The sequence below is a fragment of the Aspergillus brunneoviolaceus genome (assembly GCF_003184695.1).
Source record: "Aspergillus brunneoviolaceus CBS 621.78 unplaced genomic scaffold BO95scaffold_3, whole genome shotgun sequence".
In the NCBI taxonomy this organism is placed as follows: domain Eukaryota; kingdom Fungi; phylum Ascomycota; class Eurotiomycetes; order Eurotiales; family Aspergillaceae; genus Aspergillus; species Aspergillus brunneoviolaceus.
The window spans coordinates 549,894-573,107 of NW_020290733.1; the positions used below are offsets into that span (position 1 = coordinate 549,894).

The window sequence follows — 23,214 nt, forward strand, 5'->3', positions numbered from 1 at the left end:
CCCACTCCGAACAACGATCTATCGTTTAGTTTGGAGACCGAATGCCAAAAGTAGTGTCCACTGAAGGGGGCGCCCGGAAGGGGCAAAGAAAGACAAAATGAAAATGAAGAATTAATAAAAAAAAAAAAGGCAAATGAGAAAAAAGGGAAAAAAAGGTTGCGCGGGAAGGCAGGGAAATTCTATTAGATTATGCTAGTATTAAAAGACCAGACCTCGAACATGGCGTGCCAACAGGATATCTCACGTTTTATATGTGGATGTGTTTGTTTTTGATTGTTTGGTGCAGGAGAAATCATTTATTATCATTCTAATTATTATTCTTATCCTTATTCTTACTTCCAGCTGTCTTGTTGTTGTTATCAAACCGCAAGGTGCCTTTCACTCACACACACTCTCTTCTATCTCTTCTCTCTCCTCTTATTCTATATTCCTTCTCCCCCTGCGTGTCAATCCTCAAACCTACTTACTGCTACTCTTCCTCTGTTCCTGCTATTCCTCCTCCTCCTCCTCCTCCCCCTCTTCGTCCTCCTATAAACCCCTCCCCCTCTCTCTTCCCCCACCCACTTGGCCTTTTCCCCTTTCCCTTGTCTCTTGTCCCAGGCAGACCCGGTGCGATGCCTGTCGGGTTGTTATGAAACATACCTTGCGCCAAGTTACACCAACATCCAGAGGAAAGGTTCGACAATGCCTGCACGGCGCAGTTACAGAGCCCCATCACGGAATGGCTGTTATGGGTGCAGGAACCGGCAGATCAAGGTAGGCTCGCTAAAGTTTAAGTAAAGTTGTTGTTCCTGCCTGCGGTTGTCCTTCGAATATTGGTCGCTCTTCTTTTCTTCGGCCCTCCCCTACCCCTCTTTCTTTCTTTCTTTCTTTCTTTCTTTCTTTCTTTGTTTCTTCGAATTAATTTTCTTTCCTCTCTTCTCTTCTCTTCCTTATTCAAATGTTCGTGGTGGTTGTCTTTCTCCCACTTGCTTGCACTCCCCTCCCTCCCCTCCCCTCTTCCCCCTTTTGTTTCTCAATGCCTGAATGCCTTACGATGCAGTGATCTCTCATCCTTCAGGCACCTTACCGTATGTCGGCCTTTGAAGCATAACCATTTCCCCAACTCGGAACCTTTCACTTAGACTTGAATCTATCCCACCGGCCTTGCCCCCTCCACCCCCCCCCCCCCCCCCCCCCCCCCCCCCCCCCCCCCCCCCCCCCCCCCCCCCCCCTCTTCCCCCTTTCAGTTTTTTCCACGTTAAGCTTCAATTGTGACTGGATGGCCTTAATATCTCCTTTCCGTTACTGATTGGCAGATGCAGTGCCCAAAAGAACACCCTCAGTGCTCCCATTGCACCAGTGACAACATAATATGCCAATATATCTCCTCGTCTAGCTCGCTGGTGTGGCCCAGGGTCAAGTCCCGCTCCACCACTCCAACCATTCCGCCAGCACGGACAACGGCGTCTCAACCGCAACCCAACACTAGGATTTATGCTCAGTATCGCCTCGTAATGGACCACTCCATTAGTCCATGCCCTCCGCCGGGAGGCGAACTCAACATCCAGGACTTGGAACTAATGATGCAGTGGTGCACCACTACCTACCGTTCTGTCTCGCGCAACAGCACCGTGGAAGGAATCTGGCAGGGCGTGGTCCCACGCGAGGCAATGCGCCACCCATTCCTCATGCATGGTATTTTGGCCCTGTCAGCCCTACATCTGGCCTCCTCCACCTCCTCCACCATTGGAGCCAGCAAAGAGGAATATCTGCGCACCGCCAAGAGTCATCAGCAACAGGCCGTTGCGGGCTTGGCCAAGGTCGCCGACCATCTAGACCGGTCCAATTGCAACGCGGCGTTTGCCCTCTCCAGCATCATGGTTGTCTTCGCGTTCGCCTTCCAGGGAAACCCAATTCCCACCGCCAACACACAACCCAACGCCTTGGATGCGCTTATGGACATTTTCCAGTTTACCAGGGGCTCCATTGATGTGCAGGGCGAGATCATCGAATGGGTCGCGGATGGAGAGTTCAGCGCTCTCCTAGAATACGACAACTCGCAGCCTAAAATGCCGGATACTTCGCGCCTGGCCATTATGTCTCTCTCTAGGCGAAATACTAACTTAGCGACCAAGGATCCGACGCACGAAAAGGATGTGTATGATGCGACCATCAATCATCTCGGATTCTCCCTGGACAAGCTCGCACGAGGAGGTGAGACCATGATCATCGCCTTTCAGTGGATATTCCGGATTCCGTCGCGATATGTGGAATTGGTCCGGGAGCGAAAACCGTTTGCATTGGCGATTCTAGCCCACTACGCTGTCATCATCCACTCGTTGCGAGGGCATTGGTGGATTGGCGAATGGGGGACTCGATTGATCCGCGACATTGGCCAGCATCTGGATGCCGGCTGGAGAGAGTCGATCAGTTGGGTCATTGACGCCACAGGTTGTTATATCCCTCCGGTCTGAACAAGCCCACCCGGCTTCTCTCTCCACCACGGATGTTCGCCTGAGTCGCGCTTCACTCCACGACGCATGTCACCATAGCACTACGCACGATCTGCTACGCTGCAACCAGCGAAGCGCATGCACTTCCCACAGCATGGGAAAGTCGCAGCAAATCCACGCTCTGTCTCGGGGGCGTACAGATTCTCAGCAACTAGCGTGGGCTCTTACCACACTGAACACTGCGCTACTCTTCCTTTCCGCGATCGACTCTGGGATTCCAATACCTAGCCCCGCTCATTCAGGGATCAGAATCATTCATTTGTTCTGCCGACATTCCCCTAGAAGCAGAGTTTCGAATCCTCGACGCGCTCTCAACCTCCAACTCCTCCTCAACTGAACCGCCCTGTTCATGAGAACAAAACACCACTGGATCCCGCCATGACAGCCAGCCTGTCCCCGACCAGGTCCCCACCCCAACCCAACACGGGCTCAATCGCAAAATAGAATACAGGGTGCTGGACATCTTAACGGAACGGTCATGACACATATACGAAGAAGTTTTTCCTTGTAGGGTTTTTGTTGAGATGGAATAGCGTTGATCCTAGCTACTTGACCACTACTAACTAGCCCTTCCTCCACCGGTTTCTCCCCGCGCGCACTCCTTATAGCATACATTTTGGCCTTCTTCGTTCTATCATAGCGACCGCATCATCTATAATATATTCTTTTGGATAGAAGGAAAGACCACCACTCGGCATGCATACATTCATGTGATAAGAAGATACATTCCTCGTTCTCGAATTACGGTACCGTGCCGGTGTAGTTTTGTTTCTATTTATCCTTGGGCAGAACGGGATGGAGAAGGATAAAAGGATATAAATTCACGAGAATTCCGCAGGGGAAGGAGAGAGGGGGGAGGCTATTCCTGATAAGCCCGTGCATTCTCATTGGAGATATTTTTGTTTCCGTTTTAGTGCCATCACAAGCGAGAGGCATACAAAAGGCCGACGACGCGCTGCAGAACCTATGATCTTTTTATTTGTGAAAAGATAAGCATGCATGAATTATGGGCAGGACAAAAGGAAAAAAAAAAAAAAAAAGAGCCACCCATCCTCCGCTGTTGCGAACGGATCAGAACAAAACCAGTCAACAAAACAAGACAAACACATTGACCAAAACCATACACCGGCGCCTGTTTCCTAGTTTTGACGTAAGTCTACATGGGTATTGATTAAATAACATAATGTGTGAGAAGGCGAAAAAGAAGAAAGGAAAAGGAAAAGGGGACCGGCTGCTGCCTCCTTGCAAAACCTCTCCACCAACATATGGCGAAAAAGGGAGCAGAGATTCAAAGAGTCGAAAGGAGATAAGGACCCCGAGAGGCCTCTTCAGGATCACCAGCAGCATCAGCGACATTGTGCCATTGACACCATCACCATCACTATCATCACCACCACCATCCCCGCAGCATATTGTCGAACTCCCCTCCTTGACAAAGAGTTGAAGCTGCCCATTAGTCAATCACAAATATACCACCCCCAGCATCCACCATCGAGGGTTACCAAATATCTAGTCATGTTTGGAGAAGAACCAGAAAACCCGACCGGGGACAAGGCGAGCTACCTGTCCCACAGCGCTCTCGTCCGCCAGTAGTTGCCAAATACCGACTGCCAACGACAAGCATATCAAGTTCCGAGGGAAATCAACTCCAAACGTGTGCTAGTCAACTGGACGAGGGTTGTCGCTCCTCGCTGGCCGGGCGACTCTCGCTACTGCTGAGAGCCCCCGAGGCCACTGCCGCCGCAGGAGAAGGAGGATGCGCCGCCCCGGCCGTGTGCTCGAGATCCTTCCGGCGATCCTTGGACTGGGTTCTCACGCGGGCCAGCTGGGCCTCCTGGGTCTTGACGCGCGCCAACTGCGCCTCGCCTTGTTCGCGCATGCGCTTCTCTTCTTCGGGGGTGGGGAAATATGCGTTTGCGACGCCGCCTGTGGGAGATGGAGATGGAGATGGTTAGCTTTTGGGACGACGAGGCATTTCCATCTCGACCGTGATCGGGCAAACAGAGAGAAAGAGAGACGAATCAGGAGCAAGAAGAAGGTTGGAAAAAAAAAAAACCCCCACCTCGTCCGGTATGATGCGGCGCCTCCTCCATGCGCAACGGCGGGGTCTCGACGTCCTGCAGTTCGCGCGCCAGTTCGGGATGTTGCGGGTCGTTCTGCATCATGTTGCCGGAGCCGCCGCGGCCGGTGGTGAAGACATCTTGCTTGATGGTCGGCGTGACGAGGTCCTTGGTGGTGGTGCGCGATTCGCCGGTGCCGGAGAAGATGTTCCCTGTTGGAATTTGGGGGAAAACGGTTTAGCTAACGGGTTCTTGGTTTCTTGCAGTGTCCAGTGTCCCTGAGGGGGCGATGACCGGGGCAGGAAGTAGTGAGTGGGGTCTTTGGGGGAGGGGAGATAGGAGACGTACCCGCGCCACCGCGACCATGAGAAATATTCCTGCCCATGACTTTTTTCCGCAGCGGGCGATACCGTGGAAGATTGTGGGAAATAATGAGATTGGTGACAAGGGGAAAAGAAAGTCAAGGCGCCTCGATTCGTGCTGTTTGCGAAAAGCAAGAGATTAATTGCACGAGACGGGAAAAGAAGTTGCGATCGACTTGACTCGGTTGGAGGTTGAAGATGGAAATTGTCCGGACGGGTTGTTTGCTGGTGGTCGCTCGACACAGCTTTCGGTTGGCGAACTGGCGAACTGGCGAACTGGTAGGAAGAGGGGTGTACGAAGGATGATAGATATGCCCCCACCAAGGCCGTTGATTATTGAAACGGTGAGACACAACACGAGAGAATGGGAAGTGAAATTCGAAGAAGAGAAGAAATGAAATCAATGGTGGTGGATGATGCGATGAGAGCCAAGAAGCAGCAGCAGCAGTTGCCCGTCGGGGGTCAAATGACGTCCGTTTTTTTTTTTTTCTTGGGCAATTGGCAATGAAGTGCCCGCAACGGCTCCGTCTTTCTTTCTTTCTTTCTTTTACTGCGCCTATTTTGCTTCTTGCCCGCGAGGATAATCAAGCGGTACCTACCGTCATAAGGTACAGTAGTTATGTCTTAGGCATTATTACCATCTCTAAATCAACCGACATGGACAAAGTCAAGTAAGGTTGGGTCTTGATTCCCCCCCCTCCCCCGCTCAATACAACTGAGTTCTTGATTTTTGACTTTTGTTTTTATAATTTTTTTTTCATTTTTTTGCTCGGGGAGTTTCGGTTTCTCTTACCTCACTGCTATTCCAGGCCTTCCAGGTGACCCGATAGTGATACTTAGTTGAATTGTTGTACGGAGACAAGAAGTACAGGGGGCATTAATTAATGTCTGTCCACCCCCGCGCTTTCTTTCTTTCTAGACTGCCCAAGGCACCCTTCCAAATCTCCGGATCTCCTTCTAGCCGGTTACTGCTTTGGATCGAGGTCTGAGTGGATCCCTTTAGTATCCAGTATTACCTACCACCAACAAGCTTACTGCTTGGGTCCAAATGACTTGTGTTGACTATTATCTAAGTCCGAAGTCGAGTTGGAACTAAGTAGTTCATAGGCAGGACAGGATTGTCTGTTCCGGTACAGATATGTATTGGGTGTCTTCTACGGGCATGGACTGAATGAGGCCTGAATTGCGCTATGCCAGAGTACTGTAATGGTGGTGATCAGTTACAGTGTGGTGCCCTATCTCCTTGGAGACTATACACCCCCCGCTCCCCCGCCGTAGCTCGATCGCAGCTCAAATCCAGCCGTAGATGCATTTGGATCACCCGTGGAAAGCAGGGATGCGAGTTGAATTAGAAAATGCATACCATCGTCGTCTTCTTGCTGAACACGGCATGCATGTCATGCCAGCCGGATGTAAATTTCGGTCTGTACTCTATCTAGGAAACTGCACGAGTAGTATCACAAGAACAAAGATCGCTGGAGGCACAAAAAAAATAATAATAAAAATAAAAAAAAGCCATACATGGTGACCCCGATGCGGTAAGCCCTATCATATACACAAGTCCTTGATTTCCATATTAACATTCGAAAGTCGAATCGAAAAAACGCAAAAGTCATTCCCACATATATCATTATAAGATCGCTTCCTCCGTGCTTGCACTTGAGTTCCGGAATGGGGGAAAGTTGCCGGATCCCCATACGCTTTTTGGTCGGTGAACACCTTCCACCCAGCGGGAAGGTGGCTCTGGAAAATTCACATATCAAACCATCGATACGAGTCTCGTGTATATGCCTCCTCAAAGCCCATGCTCCAGACGCCGTGGGCGCCCTTGACGCGATACGGGCCTTCCCACTTCCACGTCTTCTTCTTCTCCTTGTACGAGACGGCGCCGACATGCTGCATCTGCGAGGGGGAGATGGCCAACCGGTCCAGCCCTTCCTTCCCGGCCAGCATCTCGATGACGCTGTCCACCGCCTTGGTGGGGACCTTATCCTCCCGTTCGGCCAGGTACCGCAGGAGTTCCGGCACGTGGGCCCGGTTGTAGAGCAGGGCCTGGGAGCAGCAGCCATGCGCGTTCATGACATGCACGCCGGGCTCCATGGGAAACCAGGTGACGCGGCCGGTCATGAAGAAGAGGCCGATGAGGGCGGGAACGCAGAGGAAGCAGACCACCAGGAGGAAAGGGTTGGTGAGCACGCCCTGGGTGGCACGGACCTTGCGGCGGGCGACGAGGGCCACCCAGGCGACGGCGGCGACGGTCAACGCGCTCCAGAAGAGGTAGACGGGCCAGCTCTCCGAGTTCCAGCCCAGGAACTTCTCCGTGTAGAACAGGCGCACGTACAGCCAGTCCGTGGGGAGGAGGCCGCGCTGGCGGCCGTCCTCGATGCGGCGCACGCTCTGCATGGTGTGCTCGTACCAGTTGCGCTGGGCCACCACGTCGTCCTCCAGCATGATGATCCAGGGGGCGTCGCTGCGGTCGTAGCAGGCCTGCAGCCCCAGGCGGTAGTCCAGCAGCGACTTGCGCTTGATGTCCTTCTGCTTCTCGAGGCGGGCGATAGTCACGTGCGGCGCGTCCACCGTCTCGTACGTGAGCACCTCGTCCACGATCGTCGACAGCCACGTCTGGTTGTAGTCCGGGTGGTCGGCGGGGTCGCTGAGCGCGAACAGCACCTGGATGTTCAGCGCGCGCCGCTGCTCCGGCGTCAGCGTGTCTTGGATCGAGGCGACCGTCGTGCCGAGATTCTGCTGCAAGGGCCGTTTCACCGTCACGATCCCCACGCAGGCGGTCTTGTCCTTCGGCGGCTGGTATTCGCTGGGCGGGTAGGGGTAGCTGATGCCGCTCTGATTGTAGACGGACAGGTAGTCGAGCGATTCCTGGATGCGAGTCAGGCTGTATTTGGGGCGATAGCCTTCGGTGGATTCGAAGAAGAGGGAGCCCGGGTCGCGGAGGGACCAGAAGCGGCAAAGGAGGAGGAGGAATGAAAAGAGGATGGCGTAGGCGATCAGCAGAAGCCTCTGCTTCCTGTTGAAATGGTGGAAAGCCATTGGTCACATGCTGGGAGGAATTGGAGCGACGAGAGGGATGTCAGTAGACGGTGGCGCCGGGGGGGGGAGGAGAGGAGGGAATTGAAGCAGGATATATATTAAAGGCGACAAAAGTGGGAGAGAGCGAGAACGCGAGAACGAGGGACACAAAAAAAAACAATTGCAGAGGAAGGGAGAGAATTGCGAGGATGGAAGAGAGATAAAAAGGAAGAGGAAGAGGAAGAAGAGTCAGTCAGTCAGTCATGTTGCAGATAAGCAGCAGCAGCAACAATGGGATTAGTTTCGTAAACTACTGGCAGCACAACAGCAACAGCAGCCAGACTAAGCCAGGGTCCGTCCATCGCTTAAGCAGCACTAGTCCTGATAAGCGCCTAGTTTAGTGCTTGTCTCGGGCGTGTTTTTCTTCCTTCTTCGCCCAGCTTCGTGTTTTTTGGACAGTGGAGTTAGACTCCCATTTCCAAGACCTTTCCAAGACTTTTCCAACTTGTTTTGAACCGACCGTCCGAGTGTCTTTTCATTCTCGGTTCCTGACCCACACTTCTCCAGCTCAGCCTTCAGCCTTCCCAACCAAGCACCCCAAACGATCAGGAATTACCCGATTAGGAATTTCCTACTCTACCCTGGGCCAGCGGTGTTCACTTTACGAAGAAGGATTGAGGCCGTGCAGACATACTCATACAATATGAGCATTGGCCATTGGAGTCACCTGAATCAAAGACCCCCGGATGGCTCCAGGCTCCATTTGCCCCTCCCAATATGGGCACCTGGCAGTGAAATTTGCAACCTGACCAATGATGGGGCGATGGGCGGTCGCTAAAAAAAGGACGGGAGCAAAAGCTTAGCTTTTATTTTTATCAATCCCAAGTCATGGTCACCACTCTCTGCTTTGGTCAGGATGTCTCATGTGTCAAATTGAGGGGGGGTCTTCGATGATGTCACAGTGAAAAAGATCATCAATTGCTCTGGTTCGGGGATATGGTCTAAAAAGGAGTAAGTTACTACCTACCAGGACCAGGATATGGTTCGGTGCAAACCACATGTCAGATAATGTAATCGCGATCTAGCCTTACCCAAGGTCCACTGCCTCGGCACTCCAGTCAACACCCCGTGGATGTGCGGATAACTCAGGACTATGGACATCACATCCAATCCATTAACTTAAGGACTATACATTCAAAGCAAATGTACCCCCATGATGAGAATATCAGTAAAAGAGATTTGTATCACAGCACCATGCTTGGCTGCGGGGTACGGGAGACAGTTAACCGATCTGGCCGAGGCAAAACGTCTATACCTGACCTTAACTCGGAGATGAACCATAAGGATATAGGTGGATGACAACACCAGCATCATTTCCAGTAACTAGATACGCATTGCTTCAGTATACAAAGAAATCAGAAAAGAGCCTGTTGATCTTCAAGTCTGTAACCATCCAACCAACACCAAAATGGCAACCACCATCACCATCCCCACGTCCTACGAGACCCAACCCACGCAGCACATCAAGCTCTCGCACCACCCGGCCGGCTCACCCACCGCAACCCCCGTCATCCTCGTCTCGCTGAACAGACCCGAGAAGCGCAATGCGTTCACGGGCACCATGGCCACGGAGCTGGAATGGGCCTTCACGACCCTCGACCGCGACGAGCGCGTCAAGGTCATCGTCCTGACCGGTGCAGGCGATACCTTCTGCGCGGGCGCCGACCTGGACATTGGGTTCCCTGACAACAAGCAGGAGAGGCCGATTGATCATCGTGATAGGTAATCACCCTACCCATGACCTTTGATCGAATGGCAGACACAACCACTAACACCCCACCAGCGGCGGTAGAGTCGCCCTCGCCATCCACCGATGCCGCAAGACCACCATCGCCGCTATGCAAGGCTCCGCCGTGGGCGTCGGCATGACCATGACTCTTCCTGCTACCATTAGGTAAACCCACGAGAAAACCCCCCCGACCCCCCCGACCCCCCCCTTCCCCCCAAACCCACTAACATTAGGAAAAGAATTGCCCACCAAGACAGCAAATACGGCTTCGTCTTCGCCCGCCGCGGCATCACCATGGAATCCTGCTCCGCCTACTTTCTGCCCCGACTGATCGGCTACTCGCGGGCCATTTACCTCGTCGCCACGGGGCAGGTCTTCCCCCCGACCGCGCCGCATTTCGACGGCCTCTTCGCCGAGACCTTCCCGCAGCGGGATCAGGTGCGGGAGCGGGCGCTCGCGCTGGCGAACGAAATCGCGTCGAACGTCAGTCCGATGGCGGCGGTGTTAAATCGCGCGCTGATGTGGCGGGGTCCCCACTCGGCGGAGGAGGCGCATCTTCTGGATTCGAGTGTCCTGGCGCATATGTTTGCTTCGGAGTATGTGGCTTCCCTGTTCTTGGCTTGGTTCCTTCAAAGGTTGTGGGGGAAAAGAGGAAAGGGGAGGGTTCGATCCCGGAGAGGGAATCTGAGAAACGGCTACCACACCCAACGAAGGCAGCAGGCGCGCAAATTACCCAATCCCGACACGGGGAGGGAATGGAGAGAGTGTGGTATGATAAGCTGACCTTTGTTTCTTTGTTTAGGGACCAGAGAGAAGGGGTTCGAGCTTTCTTGGAGAAGAGAAAGGCAAATTTTCGGGCGACACTGGAAGAACACGGACCGGAGAATTATCCTTGGTGGGCTGAGGTGCACGTTGATCGGAAGCCGGCTGCTGTGGGGGAGTCTAAATTGTAGGCTGTTCATGAGAGAAAGTAGAGCAGAAGCAGAGCTGGACATTTGGGAAAGGGGGCCAAGGTAAGAATGACAAGGCAAGCTAGCAGTAAGAAGGTAGTAGAAGAAGAAGAAGAAATCCATTTCAATCGCTCACGGATACTCAATATTCATACAATCAAATCCACCAGACTCGAAGAGAAGTCCCGTACGGAGGATGAAACCAAATATAACAACACAATGCCCAATCATGGAAAGGTAGCCCCGGTATGCAAAGTAGAGAAACCTATAGCTCATAAACAATTAGGCGATGAAGTGGCGTCTCTTGCGGTTGTACGCTCTCTGATCCTTCAGCCATTGTCGGTAGCCCTGGACACTGCCGATCTTCTCACCGTAGTAGTCGGGGACAGGGTTGGCGATGGAGTTGGACGAAGGGTCGACGCGGAATCGGCGGATGCGATCGTAGAATTGCTTTTCTTTCTGTGATTCGAGATTGCCATCATTAGTATCTTCCTCATCATTTTGCGCGGCTGTCACAACATGGGGAGTGTTGTGAGAAAGCGGGAGCCAGGCTCACCTGTAGAAGGGAAGGCTTGTATCTCCGGTAGATCAAGCTCCAGACCGAGTTTCCTACGAAAGGACCAAGGAGCCAGCCCGCCGCACCGCACGCAGCAGTCGCCATACCCAGCACCACAAACGGATCCAGACCCATCACCTGCGCGCCCAGGGACTCCAGATCTTGCGACGAGAGGACCTGCATTCCCAGGACCGTGGTGAAAGCCGAGGTCACGACCGACGAGGCCAGCGTGTAGCGACGCCGGCTGGCACGGAGCTTGAAGAACGAGTCCCAGTCCAGCCGCACGAGCTGCTGCCCGGAGGGGGCAGGCGAGGCGGCGGCGTTGGACTTGGCCCGGCGGGGGGCTGGACCGGAACAGAGCGAGGGAACGGGCTTCTGCGGGCGAGCAGCCGAGGTCTTCAGCGTGCGTGCGGCATTGTTGGCCGTCGCTGTGCTGGCCGTGCGGGCCGATGGGATCGCATGATACAATTGTCTCGTGAGGTTGCTGTTGGCATGTGCGAATGGTCTCAAGGTTGAGGTGGAGAAGCTTCCGCCGAGGACGGCGGTGCGCATCCCGCAGATTGAGGTGCTGTGCATGGTTGTCGATGAGGGTCGAGGGGATGGTGAGGAAGAAGACAAAGCTGGTTGTCGATGATAGGTAGACGAGTTGGATCAGGTTCGGCGGAGAAAGATGCGCGGATTAGATAAGCGGCGGCTGCATGAGGTCACTGCCTCGGGTCGGTCACTGCAGAAAGAGAATGAATAGTTGCTGCAACTGAGGTTATGAGGTACACTCTAACCTGAGATTCTTTCACTTTATTACGCCGGCTATGGTCTGAGAAAATAAGTCGCTGGCTACTATATTTCCAGATTGGCTTGATTTGTTCAGGTCCAAAAATTCTATAATTATGTATGTCTATGAGATAATGCCAAATCACAGCTCATACTCTAGAAAGCTTCACCAACGCTGTACTATAAGTCTATACCGTCCGCTTTCCAAGACAATAGTGTCCAATCCAACCGCTACCATGTGCCACCCAATCCTGGTAAATGAGCAAGTGCGCTAGAAGTGGCCGTTCTGCTTGATGGCACCCGGGCGAGACTGGGGCTTGCTCGTTCCAAAGCCGTTGACACGTCCGTACAACCACTTCAGGGTGCCAGTACTCAGCGCCATTACCACTGCGCTAATAGCAAAGATCCCAATGCGACCTTCGAAACCCGCCACCTCAAAAATCGGATAAGGATATCTGGAGACATATGAGTGGAGGGATTCGGCTCCGAGACTGCAAGATCACATACATTCCGTTGTATGAAAAGCACCGTTCGATCCAAAACCAATACCCTATCGCAATAGTGCTGGATAACCACAATGAGGGAAGAATAGTAATGGTCCATGGTGGTGACAAAAGCAGGAGATCTATCAGAAGGATCACTGACGGGGCGGCATGGAAGCTTATGTCTGAATTTCCAGGGGTGTTAACGATAACGGGAGTCTGTGCTGTACGATCTTTGAGACTCACCAGCATTCAAGGGAATGATAGCCCAGTCAGGAACGACAAGACGCTTGTCAATCTGGAAGCAGTATATCAGAGACACGAAGAGCAGGGGCGACAGGGTCGAGTACTGACCAAGCGAAGACCCCAGTATAAAATACTAATCAGCACCTCCAATGGCGTACAGCACATCGAGAGGAGGTTCTTGACGAGAAAAAGGCGGGGTGATAGAGTCACATCTGCGATAAGGCCACAGGCCATAGTGACAAGAGACAGGGAGAGGCCTAGCACGGTGAGGTACTGATAAGGAGAGAAGTCAGAAACCGATGACGACTGGTGCTAGCAACCACGTACTTGAAAATGCCAGCCATATGCTTCGTTCCTATCAGTCGCAAAGATAAGCATCGACATACTCGGCTCCCGAGGCCATGGATCCGGGGGAAAGACTGACGCGTGATTGGGATTATCGTGCATACTAAGAGATTGATTGGTTAGCAGCTGAACCAAAATGACCTCAGGCGCACAGCACAGCTCAGGATCAGTAAGCACATACTACTTGAATGACCATATAAAGCTAGTGAGACCCAGAAGCTTAACAGTGGTGGAGGGAGATGGTTAGTGAGACAGTCCATGGAACCGTACTGAAAAGAATGGAGATGGAGGTTTAGACGTACATGGACCAGAGCTGAGAACCCTCTGGAAGGGCTGGCCATACGTTGTAAAGGATGCTTTCTTTGAAGCGTTTCAGCGATGTCTGAGGAACCCATAATGCCAAGGGTCTAGAAGATCGAAGGTTTGAGTCAGGAGATATGCTCTAGAATAAATCAGAAAAAGATTTAGGTTGATATGATTGACAGGGAGTTGACAGGGAGTGGAATGATACTCAGTAATCCACTCAGTCAGTAAGGTATGATGATATCACAGCTCCAGACTCAGGCTGCTTCCCCGGGTTTCCCGGGCCAGCACAACCTAAAGCAGGCTAGTGGGATTCTCACCCGACGGACTGACCGACTGACATAACTAAGGTAAGTTGTGGCGCTGCCTGCTCGGAGAAACCTCCCGGAACAATTGTCACTGAATAAACTAAGGTAACCTAACAGTGGAATTCCAGCCAGTCTTATCTGCCCTTCTCTGATTGACGGAGAAAGCCGATGACTGTGGTTATCGGCAGGTTATCTGGCTGATTGACTGGTCTACGCACTCCGGGTGGATATACACTAAACCTAAGGTATACTTTGGTGATGGATAACGAATGAGTCCCCTTCCTAGTCAACTCCCCCGTACTAACCAAGGCTAGGCTTGACTGCAACAATCCCCATTCATTGAGTTCACTCATTCACCTCCTCTTTTCTCTCTCCTGCTTCTCCGGTCCCCTCCAAACCGTCACGAGCATTCTAGCCCTACGCATCTCGATCTATAGACAGAAGAATAACAAAGCATCGCTTCTAGAACAAATCCGCAGCTAGTTCGTCCCACACCTCGATGACGAAGAGCGGGTGTGGGTGTCTTCTTGATTATCGTTTCTTAGCATCCTGGGTCAAACACCCTACATCAACGCACCAGAAACACCCCCATTGGGACTCATCTCCAGACTCTAGCAAGAAGAAAGTGTTTTTCGACTACGTTGTCTGCATGGCGATCTTATTGTGCAGATCGATCCGAAGCTATTTCAAGATCCCGGCCATTAGCTCCCCTGGTCGTGGATTTCTTTTGCTGGAAATATTCCCTCAGCCAGATCGGATCTGAACCTCAATGCCTCGACCGAGAAGGCCCGGGGCCCCCGAGCCGAAACGAAGGTCGCGCAAGGGCTGCTGGTGAGGGTCTCCAAAGCGATCTTTTCCACTGCTGGATTTGACTAATCGTGCATGTTTCCAGGCCTTGTAAAGCACGCAAAGTGAAGTGGTTTGTGTTACCTTCTCTCACTTAGTTACTTAGTTCAAAGTACTATCGTAAGCTGATCGTTTTTACAGTGGTGAGGAAAAACCGTCGTGTCTCAATTGCCAACGCCAGAATGAATTGTGTGACTACCGCATCAGACTGAACTGGGGAGGAAGAACTAGAAGAAAGTCATCAGTAGACTCTCCGATATCGCATTCGAGCAGTCCTTCAGGAACCTATGGCTCGTTCTCACTATCACCGGCGAATACCTATCAGTCCGACAATTTATCGTCCTCGCACTCACACAAAGCCACATCTCCAGAGTCCGAGAACACAGCACAATTTCCAGCCACAGAGGAATTGCAATGGGACGTCGAGCTTTCCGAAGAGATGGCAATAGGGACTCCGGCAGCTTATCCTAGAGGGCTACATGATATCCATGAATCTCCAATCTTTGGCCAGACTCTTTATAGCTCCAACCGTACAAATGGCAAGAACTCTGTAGACAGCATGAGGGCTCTGTCACCCCGACAGGATGGGACATCCCCATGGCCAGACCTGCCCCAAACCAGCACCGCGACCGTCTTTTCTGCCTCCGCTCCAACATCCCTGGAAACCATCGTCTCTCATCCGTCTCCTGTGGGCACGAATTCCAGTATAGGCTCTTGGGCCACCTTGAGTTTCTCGCCTGTCACGGCTCTATCGCGTCCGATTTCGTTTCTCCGGCACACCTCCGAATCACATCATGCGACACCCACAAATAATCGGATGTCCGATCATGGCATTGAGCTCAACAGCTATTTTTCCGCGGCCAACGCAAAAAGCACTTATGACAACTACGTTCAAAAGACATCAGGCCTGGGCTGCTCAGACTCACCATACGCAGAAGAATCCGCCATGTCGTCATTGGACGCGAGCGAAGGAGCCCAACCTCTAGAGGCACAGCCATCCGTTCGCTCGGAGAGCTACCTCACCAAGATCATGAACCGTCCAATAGCCTCGGACCGCAATTTCAATGGCGCGCAGATGCCTGGCTCAAGCACGCGCCTGCATCAATATCCCGACACCTCCAGTCAAAGTATGGTCGCAACGGATGCCTTGAGCGCCGAGAAAAAATGGCAAGCCTATCTCACAAGCGTTACAGACAACTACGGCTTGGATCGCGGTCGTCCTGATCTGGATTTGAATAGGAATGATGATCACTCCGCCATTGACATCAACTATGCTCTTGACTTGATCAACGCACAGAGAATCACCCCCCCAGGGTCCACCCCTCGAGGCGGCAACTTGGAAGGCGTGGAAAACGACACTTTCGATTGCAGCAAATACATGTATTATGCTTCGCCTGTACCGATCAACATCCCACGCTATTTGTCTCCGCTGCCACCATCGCTGGTCAAAACACCAATCAATCTGATGTACTTTCATCATTTTCTAAATCATACGGCCAAGATGCTGGTTCCGCATGATTGTGACGATAATCCATTCATATCCGTACTGCCGACAAGTAAGTCTTCGATTTGTCTGCACTATTCAAGTTTCTCGTCTGACTCGACCAAAAGTGGCGATTAGTGACTCGAATCTGCTTAATTTGACGCTGGCATACTCAGCTAGCCATCGGGCTAGATACCTCGAGCACCCGGAGCCGGCAAATCGGATTGCGCATTGGGTGAGCAATGTCTTCCCAACACTACGCTTAGCCCTGGAGGACCCTCACGAAAAGGTCACCGATAACCACCTTGCTGCTGCTATAATGCTCCTGTCGTTGAAGATTGTCTCGCCCAGTACTTTTGAAGTCCCAATTCCATGGCAGAGCCACCTCAAACTTGCACGAGACTTGTTTTTCGCTCGGAAGGAGCAGATGGCTTACCCGGGAAACCTTGTGGGTGCGTTCCTGACTCGCTGGTTGAGCTACCTTGACATTGTTGGAACATTGTCATGTCGTCACAGCGAACCGCCCTCGCTGGATTATGCATCCGTTCTCAGCGCTTGCAGTGGTGTCGGGGAGTATGACGAGTTTCACATCGACTGTTTCACCGGGTTCACACCGAGGACAGGCCAGTTTCTCGCGCAAGTCGGGAGACTGACTCACCAGTGTGACCATGAACGGTTCGATGAGTCGGGCATCTTGAAGCCAGACTGGAAACCTTCTCCTGCTGCAGTCGTTGCCGGCGAAGAACTTCTGGCGGACATTGAGCTGTTGGAAACCCACGCCCATGCCAACGGCACCCATTTTCATCTCGGTAATATGGACAGCCTTGCTATCGACAGGGCGTTTCGATATGCCGGACTTTTACATCTCCATCGTCGTGTGCTTGACACATCGCCTCTCTCTGAGCCGGCCAAACATGCCTCGGACGAGCTCCTGAAGGCAATGGTCGAGATCAGACACGGCGCCTCTGCCGAAGTGGGCGCGTTGTTCCCTCTGTTTACCGCTGGGTGTGAGACCACGGACCCTCATATTAGGGCAGATATTCAGGAGCGGTTTAAAATGATGGAAAGAACTGGAATGAAACAGGTGAGCTAACCGGATGTTGTGCCGAGATGATGCACTAACTCTTACATCTATAGATCCAGAATGCGCGCAAGTTAATGCAGCGCTGCTGGGACGAGGGCCTTCCGTGGATTGCGCTGGCTGAAGGAGAATTTCTCGGATGATCGATCTGACTCTGTCCTGTTTTAAAGTAAGGTTCAGCAAAGTATTCCACATGCTTTAGACGTACTTTCTACGAGCACTACTGTTCATCTTCTCTATCTTTTTGAGGTTATGCATGAAATTGACTATGCGCCTTTGGTGGCTGACCGGCTCCGCGTTGAAATTCTCTTGGTACATACATGTAACCGATTAGGGCTGTACTTCTATAGTTTCAAGGTGTCAAATTTTCCAAGTATGAAGGAGTATCACCTTCATCAGTATCGTTTCCAGCGTTCTTGTATGCCAGTAATCTATTGTTTTGCTCCGTTTGGGCTTACCCCAACGTCACCCAAAGCTCTCTCGTCCCTTTAACGCGAGTCTCTTTTCAAGTAACTAAACACGTATATCTGGGCTTTCTAGTTATAGTATAAAAGCCTTCTTGGTAACCGATCTGGTCACCAATTACTTGTTCACTGAACTGTGCTATCTCCCAAACAAGAAGCAACTGCACCGCTCACCGCACTGGAAGCACAACACTGCACTCGCTCAGGGCTCTTGGTCCAAAGAATCGCTCAAAATGGAAGGCTGCACCAAACAGCTACACTTCTATTGCAGCCCGAAAGGGTATAGCGAGTTGGTGCTAGCGCTTCTACTCTCTATGGTGATTGTTCTCTGTTTACTCCTACATCGTCTTTTGTCATTGGCAGTTTCATGCTCGGCAGTTAATTGCTTCCCAGCCTCAGCTCACAGTGAGCGGGGCGTCATTCACTCCTCCATTCAAAGGATGGACCCGCCGCACCCGGATTTGCAGGCCACGTTCGAGCGGCCACAACACGAGCATGATACCTGTATCCTTGACAGTCGGCTGGACGACATCCATGTCCCCAGCCTTGTGCCGTTGCCTTGCTCACAGGTGATTCTGCCCAAGAGAGTCAACCACCCGAGCTCTGCTCTCGAAGCTCATGTTGACCGCGAGCTCACAATCACTCCAGCCCCGGCTCACTTGGTGCGTGTCTCCATGCTGCGCAGCTCAGCAGCTACATCTCCCGTGTGCCACAAGCTAACATGCCTGTATGTCTCTACAGACACGTCCTTCTGCTGCTCCCGTCACCATGACCGCCACCGCCGCCGCCACCGCATCGCAGCTCGTTCCGTGGGACGGAAAGATCAACTGGGCCATGAATGGAGCCACCGTCTTCAAGGACTCGGAAGAGGAGCGCCGCGCACGGGTCAACCTGTCCAACACCTTCAACCGGGAGTCGCACTCGAAGCTCTGGGTGTTCCAGTTCGGCCTGCGCTACATCCCCGCCGACTTCGAGCACAACGTGTACCGCGCCATCAAGGTCGACAGCCTGCCGTCCGGGGCCGGGCTCTCGCAGATCCTACCCCTGATCCCGGGGGAGATCCTCTCCGCCCGCCTGCTCGACACCCGCACCATCACCGGGTCCAAGACCGCCTTCGTCACCTTCGTGCACCAGGCCGACGCAGTGGGCTTCCTGCACTCCACAAAAGGCGTCCTTCAGCTGAAGTCCGGGCAGGCCCAGGTCGCGCCGATCCCCACCCCCAGCTACCCCATCAGCGCGGACATGGAGAAATTGATCTACGAGAAGGGATACACCCGGTGCATCCGCATCACTAACCTCCGGGCGTCGCTGAAGGGGGATATCTGCCGTGCCTTGAGCAACGTGTATCTGGTTCCGCAGATCGAAAGCATCCGTGATGGGCCGGGGGCCGGTGAGAGCCAGCTGCGCTTCTGCTCCATCAAGGCGGCTGCGGCGGCGTATGTTCTTCTCAGAGGCCATGCCAAGTTCGATGAGTGTCAGTGGGAGTTCGTCAAGGCTGTTCGCCCTAAGAACCCTCGGATCGGGATCTGGGACTAGAAGCGAGGGGATGCTGCTGCATGTTTTCTGGGGAGCTGTGTTTGTGACGAGGGAAGTTGAGCAACCGTCCAAGATTTCGCAGGGGAGAAGAAGGCTGCTGGGATTTAGCGTGTATTTCAGATCGGGACAATACATCTTCGCTTGATGATGAGCAGGACCTTTAGTGCCGTAGACGGTCAGGGAGGTAGACAGCTCAGACCGGTAAGAGGGAGATGATGTTTCCCCTAATATCTGACATCCCTTCTTTTCTTCCGGATTTAGCACTGTCTAGGCACGAGAAGAGTATCAAGGCCGCCGTGAACGAGGAAAGCTTAACCGATTGAGGCTGCTCGAAGCCGCGGAGACAACCCGTCACATAAATGCCTCTCAAACCGAGGCAAACCCCATCACGACCACCCTCAGCAATGAAGCACGACCCGCAGCTACCGTACCCATAAATGCCACCCAAAAGGAAGCCTGAACCCAGACCCATTCTACAAAACCGAGTTCCAAAGCAGACTTGCCCTTTCTATCCTGTATCCTCTATCCTCTATCCTCTCTACCCCTCCTCTCTCCTCCCTCCCCCCTCGCCCCCTCGAACCCCACATTCTCCAACCCATCGTAAACCTCACCCCTACCCCTACCCTACCGAATACAAATTCACAATATCCTGATCCTTCCTCGGCCCCTTGACCATATGCCGACTCGCCCAGCTAACCACCTCCCCACTCTCCGCCCGCACCCGAAACGCATACGCCGTGCGATACATATCCTTGATGCAGAGATGATTGCCCCTGGCCGTGACGACCACCGTCGCCTCCGCCTCGGACGGTGGTTTGGGTGGTATAGGAGGCGTCACGTATGTCTCGTTGGTGCCGCTGCTGCTGCTGCTGCCGCCGGTGTTGGCGGCAGCAGCATCCGCACCGTCAACCGCCACCTCAAACTCCACCTCATGGAACAGGTAATCGGCCTCGGGGTGCGTGGCTGCGTCCTTGGTGACCTTGACAAACCACACGCTGATCCGGCCTTCCGGGCCGAGGCGCCAGATGTAGGACTTCGTCCAGCGGAGGTTTGGGCCGAGGGTTGCGGGGAGGGAGCCGGATTCGGTGTAGAGGGTTTGGGTTTGGGTCTGGGGTTGGGGGTCTTCGGTGGGTGTGGAGGCAAAAGGCGGGGCTGGGAGGGGTTGGAAGGAGGCTTCGCCGTGGAGGTCGCCGTGGAGGTCGAGGGGGTTGTCGCTTTGGAGGGTGCGGCGGAGGGTCCAGGTGGGCGTGCGGGCGAGCGAGGCGAAGAGCGTCGGGAGGAGGCGCGGGGAGATCGTGGTGGTTGGCATCTTTGCTGTGCTGTGCTGTGCTGTGCTGTGCTGTGTAGATGGAGATTGGAGTTGGGGGTGAGATGGTGGGGTTTAGGTCAGGTCATAAGGTCATTGTTGCGATGGTGGTTCTTGGGTTAGGAGGAGGAGGATTGAATTGAGATGATGATGGATGCCAGGAGTCAATTCCGGTGGGCCGTGCGCTGCTCCAGCGCTCCACCCCGCCCACTCTCCATCTCCATCTCATCTCCCATCTTCTCCGACTCCACCCTGCAACAACAACACCCATACAGATTCTCAGCTTCTCCTCTTAGCGTCGGAGATCTTTTGATATGTCCGGTGAGTATTGGGAAATTTCCGTCAACAACCCTACTTTTTCATTATTTGACACTGATCTTTACAGGGGTAAAAGTTACTGCATCGTTGGTTCAAAACGGGTTGAGCCATGATGAGCCATGTTGATTCATGACTTATGTCCAGAATTCTCGGCTTGGCATCTCTCCTGCCCTCTCTATATGGTGTTGTCTTCCGCCGTCTCAAGATGGATTCTCTCATCATCAAACACGTCCGCATCGAACTTGCCCCTGGGAGGAATGGCTGAGAAACGACTTCCGAAAGACGCACCCTGGCCCAAGACCAACAGCGCGTCTGCTGTCGAGATCAATGCCTCCCCGGAGGACGATACCACTCAGGCTCCCGACTTTGAGCTGACCGGCCTACCGTTGGCTCTGGTCATTCTTGGCCTTGGTCTCGCCATCTTCCTCATGTCGTTGGACTCGTCGATCATTGCAACTGCCATCTCCCGCATCACATCCCAGTTCAACAGCACCGGGGACATAGGCTGGTATGGAAGTGCATACTCCTTCGCCATGTGCGCTCTGCAGCCCATTGCCGGCAAGCTGTTTGCAAGCTTTCCCATGAAGGTAAGTCCACTGAACACTCAATGGTAGAGCCCCACTGACCGGTGCAGGGGATGTTCCTTGGGTGTTTGGCCGTGTTTGAGCTTGGTTCACTGCTGTGTGCCCTGGCTGTGAACAGTCCAATGCTCATTGTCGGGCGCGCGATCGCCGGAGCTGGGGCAGCCGGATGCTTCACGGGAGCCTTTTGCATCGTCGCGGCAGCTCTCCCGCTTGCCAAGCGCCCCTTCTACGTGGGAATCCTTCAGTCGACGTTCGGCATCGCGACCATCATCGGACCTATCCTAGGCGGTGCCTTCACGTAGCACGCGACATGGCGGTGGTGTTTCTGGATCAACCTACCCATTGGCGCCATCACCATCGTGGCCCTGGTCTTCTCCTTCAAGCCGCCCCCGCGTGACTCCTCTACAACTTCTCCTATCCTGCATCGACTGAAGAGCTTAGATCTGATCGGTGCTTTGCTCTTCGCTCCGTCCATAATCATGATACTCCTGGCCCTCCAGTGGGGCGGAACCTCCTACGCGTGGAAGAGCGCCACCATCATCGGACTCTTCATCGGCGGCGCAGGGCTCGGCCTAGTCTTTGCCTGCTGGCAGGTCTACAAGGGCGACGGGGCCATGACCCCCCCGCGCCTGATGACAGAACGCACCATGCTTTTCTGCTGCCTCGGGGAATTCTGCGCCATGGGCGCCGTCTACATCTCGATCTACTATCTTCCCGAATGGTTCCAAGTCATCAAGGGCGCCTCCCCGACCAAGTCGGGCCTGATGTATCTGCCCCTGGCCCTGTCGGACGTGCTCTCCGCCACGCTCACGGGCGCCTCCCTCAAGTACCTGGGGTACCCGAACCCCTACCTGCTGCTCGGCACGGCGCTGATGAACATCGCCACGGGCCTTTTCTCGACCTTTATCCTCACCACCTCGCACGAGCACTGGATCCCCTTCCAGGTCCTCCAGGGCCTCGGCGCCGGCATGACCCTGTCCATGCCCTACGTCGCCACGCAGACCGTCCTCTACCCCGCCGACGTACCCGTCGGCACCTCCCTGCTCCAGTGCTTCCAGTTCTTCGGTGCCGCCGTCAACCTCGCCATCGCCGAGGCCCTCTTCGACAACAAGCTAGTCACGGGTCTGGGGGATCTCGGGCTGCCCGCCGCGGAAGTCGAGCGCATTGTCAGCGCCGGATTTGCGGAAGTGCGCAGCGTGGTTCCCTACAGTTATTTGTCCGGCGTGCTGCATGCCTACAACCACGCGCTCACCACCACCTTCTACGTCGCTGCGAGCTTTGCCGCTCTGGCCTTTCTGCTCTCGCTGGGAGTCCGGTGGAGGAGTGTCAAGCCGCCGAGTTCGAAGGCTATTGCCTGCTGCTGCAGCGAATGCGGATGCGGATGTGGAGGCTAGGTGATCCGGTTTTGTTGCTGTGGTTCTGTGGTATAGATTTTGTTTCCAGATGTGTATTTTTGATATTTAGAATTATATATGTCATTTAAGGATTGTATACTAACGAGAATCTACTGGAATCCTGAGAGGAAGTAATGCCATTTAAGCAATATTACTCAAAGATTTCCCGTGCTTGGTCAAGCTCGTACGGTATATTTCTGAGTCAGATTGTATGTTACGCAGCATCACAGTTAGATCAATCTCCCCCTACCTCCCTTGCCCACATTCGGTCTTGTTCAGTGACATAAGCCAACCACAAGCAATCGCATCTAGAATCCCCTGTACAGATGGAATACAAAACACATGCACAAGGCATGTGCCAGGGAATTAAAGGGTGATATTCAGTATTCGCATTATGAAGAAGGCTTTTGAGGGATTCTAGAAAGCGAATCTGAGATCATCGATTGCGTTCCCTCTACTATGCCGTAGGGGAGGGCGAAGAAAGGCACTCGCAATGGCATATTCACAGAGG

The 23,214-nt window shown here is 53.3% G+C and overlaps 10 protein-coding genes across 10 annotated transcripts; 5 read left to right on the top strand and 5 right to left on the bottom strand.

Moving 5' to 3' along the window:
- The first annotated feature begins 915 nt into the window (after positions 1 to 915).
- Positions 916 to 2,595, top strand: BO95DRAFT_116889 (uncharacterized protein). The gene is made up of 2 exons (XM_025580418.1): positions 916 to 1,070; positions 1,299 to 2,595. Exon 2 carries the CDS (start codon positions 1,299 to 1,301, stop codon positions 2,454 to 2,456), a length of 1,158 nt encoding a protein of 385 aa, XP_025447426.1. The 5' UTR covers positions 916 to 1,070; the 3' UTR covers positions 2,457 to 2,595.
- Positions 2,596 to 4,158: 1,563 nt separating this feature from the next.
- BO95DRAFT_351448 (uncharacterized protein) lies at positions 4,159 to 4,940 on the bottom strand (the record flags this gene model as incomplete). Its single annotated transcript, XM_025582083.1, has 3 exons — positions 4,159 to 4,421; positions 4,558 to 4,767; positions 4,904 to 4,940. 3 exons carry the CDS (start codon positions 4,938 to 4,940, stop codon positions 4,159 to 4,161), a joined length of 510 nt encoding a protein of 169 aa, XP_025447427.1.
- Positions 4,941 to 6,669: 1,729 nt separating this feature from the next.
- On the bottom strand, positions 6,670 to 7,962 carry BO95DRAFT_351716 (uncharacterized protein; the record flags this gene model as incomplete). Its single annotated transcript, XM_025582092.1, has 1 exon — positions 6,670 to 7,962. One exon carries the CDS (start codon positions 7,960 to 7,962, stop codon positions 6,670 to 6,672), a length of 1,293 nt encoding a protein of 430 aa, XP_025447428.1.
- Positions 7,963 to 9,312: 1,350 nt separating this feature from the next.
- On the top strand, positions 9,313 to 10,754 carry BO95DRAFT_379207 (enoyl-CoA hydratase/isomerase family protein). The gene is made up of 4 exons (XM_025583314.1): positions 9,313 to 9,723; positions 9,785 to 9,895; positions 9,970 to 10,326; positions 10,533 to 10,754. Exons 1-4 carry the CDS (start codon positions 9,410 to 9,412, stop codon positions 10,681 to 10,683), a joined length of 933 nt encoding a protein of 310 aa, XP_025447429.1. The 5' UTR covers positions 9,313 to 9,409; the 3' UTR covers positions 10,684 to 10,754.
- A 208-nt stretch (positions 10,755 to 10,962) lies between these two features.
- Positions 10,963 to 11,638, bottom strand: BO95DRAFT_326153 (presequence translocated-associated motor subunit PAM17; the record flags this gene model as incomplete). The annotated part of the gene is made up of 2 exons (XM_025581852.1): positions 10,963 to 11,139; positions 11,237 to 11,638. Coding segments are annotated over 2 exons (579 nt in total), but the record flags the coding sequence as incomplete, so codon positions are not given.
- Positions 11,639 to 12,107: 469 nt separating this feature from the next.
- Positions 12,108 to 13,338, bottom strand: BO95DRAFT_438176 (putative integral membrane protein). The gene is made up of 7 exons (XM_025585448.1): positions 13,262 to 13,338; positions 13,160 to 13,183; positions 13,063 to 13,090; positions 12,844 to 13,008; positions 12,736 to 12,787; positions 12,515 to 12,674; positions 12,108 to 12,462 (listed from the first exon to the last, which is right to left on the bottom strand). Exons 4-7 carry the CDS (start codon positions 12,967 to 12,969, stop codon positions 12,279 to 12,281), a joined length of 522 nt encoding a protein of 173 aa, XP_025447431.1. The 5' UTR covers positions 12,970 to 13,008; positions 13,063 to 13,090; positions 13,160 to 13,183; positions 13,262 to 13,338; the 3' UTR covers positions 12,108 to 12,278.
- Positions 13,339 to 14,460: 1,122 nt separating this feature from the next.
- On the top strand, positions 14,461 to 17,244 carry BO95DRAFT_449225 (Zn(II)2Cys6 transcription factor; the record flags this gene model as incomplete). The annotated part of the gene is made up of 5 exons (XM_025587935.1): positions 14,461 to 14,522; positions 14,584 to 14,610; positions 14,679 to 16,093; positions 16,149 to 17,104; positions 17,158 to 17,244. 5 exons carry the CDS (start codon positions 14,461 to 14,463, stop codon positions 17,242 to 17,244), a joined length of 2,547 nt encoding a protein of 848 aa, XP_025447432.1.
- A 1,089-nt stretch (positions 17,245 to 18,333) lies between these two features.
- On the top strand, positions 18,334 to 19,101 carry BO95DRAFT_351518 (uncharacterized protein; the record flags this gene model as incomplete). Its single annotated transcript, XM_025582086.1, has 1 exon — positions 18,334 to 19,101. One exon carries the CDS (start codon positions 18,334 to 18,336, stop codon positions 19,099 to 19,101), a length of 768 nt encoding a protein of 255 aa, XP_025447433.1.
- Positions 19,102 to 19,681: 580 nt separating this feature from the next.
- Positions 19,682 to 20,552, bottom strand: BO95DRAFT_403636 (uncharacterized protein). The gene has a single exon (XM_025583930.1). The coding sequence runs from the start codon at positions 20,408 to 20,410 to the stop codon at positions 19,721 to 19,723; it is 690 nt and encodes a 229-aa protein (XP_025447434.1). The 5' UTR covers positions 20,411 to 20,552; the 3' UTR covers positions 19,682 to 19,720.
- A 105-nt stretch (positions 20,553 to 20,657) lies between these two features.
- Positions 20,658 to 22,707, top strand: BO95DRAFT_470131 (MFS general substrate transporter; the record flags this gene model as incomplete). Its single annotated transcript, XM_025589492.1, has 6 exons — positions 20,658 to 20,728; positions 20,793 to 21,312; positions 21,360 to 21,406; positions 21,428 to 21,539; positions 21,612 to 22,647; positions 22,676 to 22,707. Exons 2-6 carry the CDS (start codon positions 20,845 to 20,847, stop codon positions 22,705 to 22,707), a joined length of 1,695 nt encoding a protein of 564 aa, XP_025447435.1. The 5' UTR covers positions 20,658 to 20,728; positions 20,793 to 20,844.
- Positions 22,708 to 23,214: the final 507 nt, after the last annotated feature.

Excerpts from the sequence above, each read along its gene's own strand:
- BO95DRAFT_116889 (XM_025580418.1), top strand. The coding sequence starts at position 1,299 with ATGCAGTGCCCAAAAGAACACCCTCAGTGCTCCCATTGCACCAGTGAC.
- BO95DRAFT_379207 (XM_025583314.1), top strand. The coding sequence starts at position 9,410 with ATGGCAACCACCATCACCATCCCCACGTCCTACGAGACCCAACCCACG. Across the intron at positions 9,724-9,784 it reads CCGATTGATCATCGTGATAG|CGGCGGTAGAGTCGCCCTCG; the intron begins GTAATCACCCTA and ends ACACCCCACCAG. Across the intron at positions 10,327-10,532 it reads GCGCATATGTTTGCTTCGGA|GGACCAGAGAGAAGGGGTTC; the intron begins GTATGTGGCTTC and ends TTCTTTGTTTAG.
- BO95DRAFT_438176 (XM_025585448.1), bottom strand. The coding sequence starts at position 12,969 with ATGGCCTGTGGCCTTATCGCAGATGTGACTCTATCACCCCGCCTTTTT. Across the intron at positions 12,788-12,843 it reads TATACTGGGGTCTTCGCTTG|ATTGACAAGCGTCTTGTCGT; the intron begins GTCAGTACTCGA and ends TACTGCTTCCAG. Across the intron at positions 12,463-12,514 it reads TGCTTTTCATACAACGGAAT|ATATCCTTATCCGATTTTTG; the intron begins GTATGTGATCTT and ends ATATGTCTCCAG.
- BO95DRAFT_403636 (XM_025583930.1), bottom strand. The coding sequence starts at position 20,410 with ATGCCAACCACCACGATCTCCCCGCGCCTCCTCCCGACGCTCTTCGCC.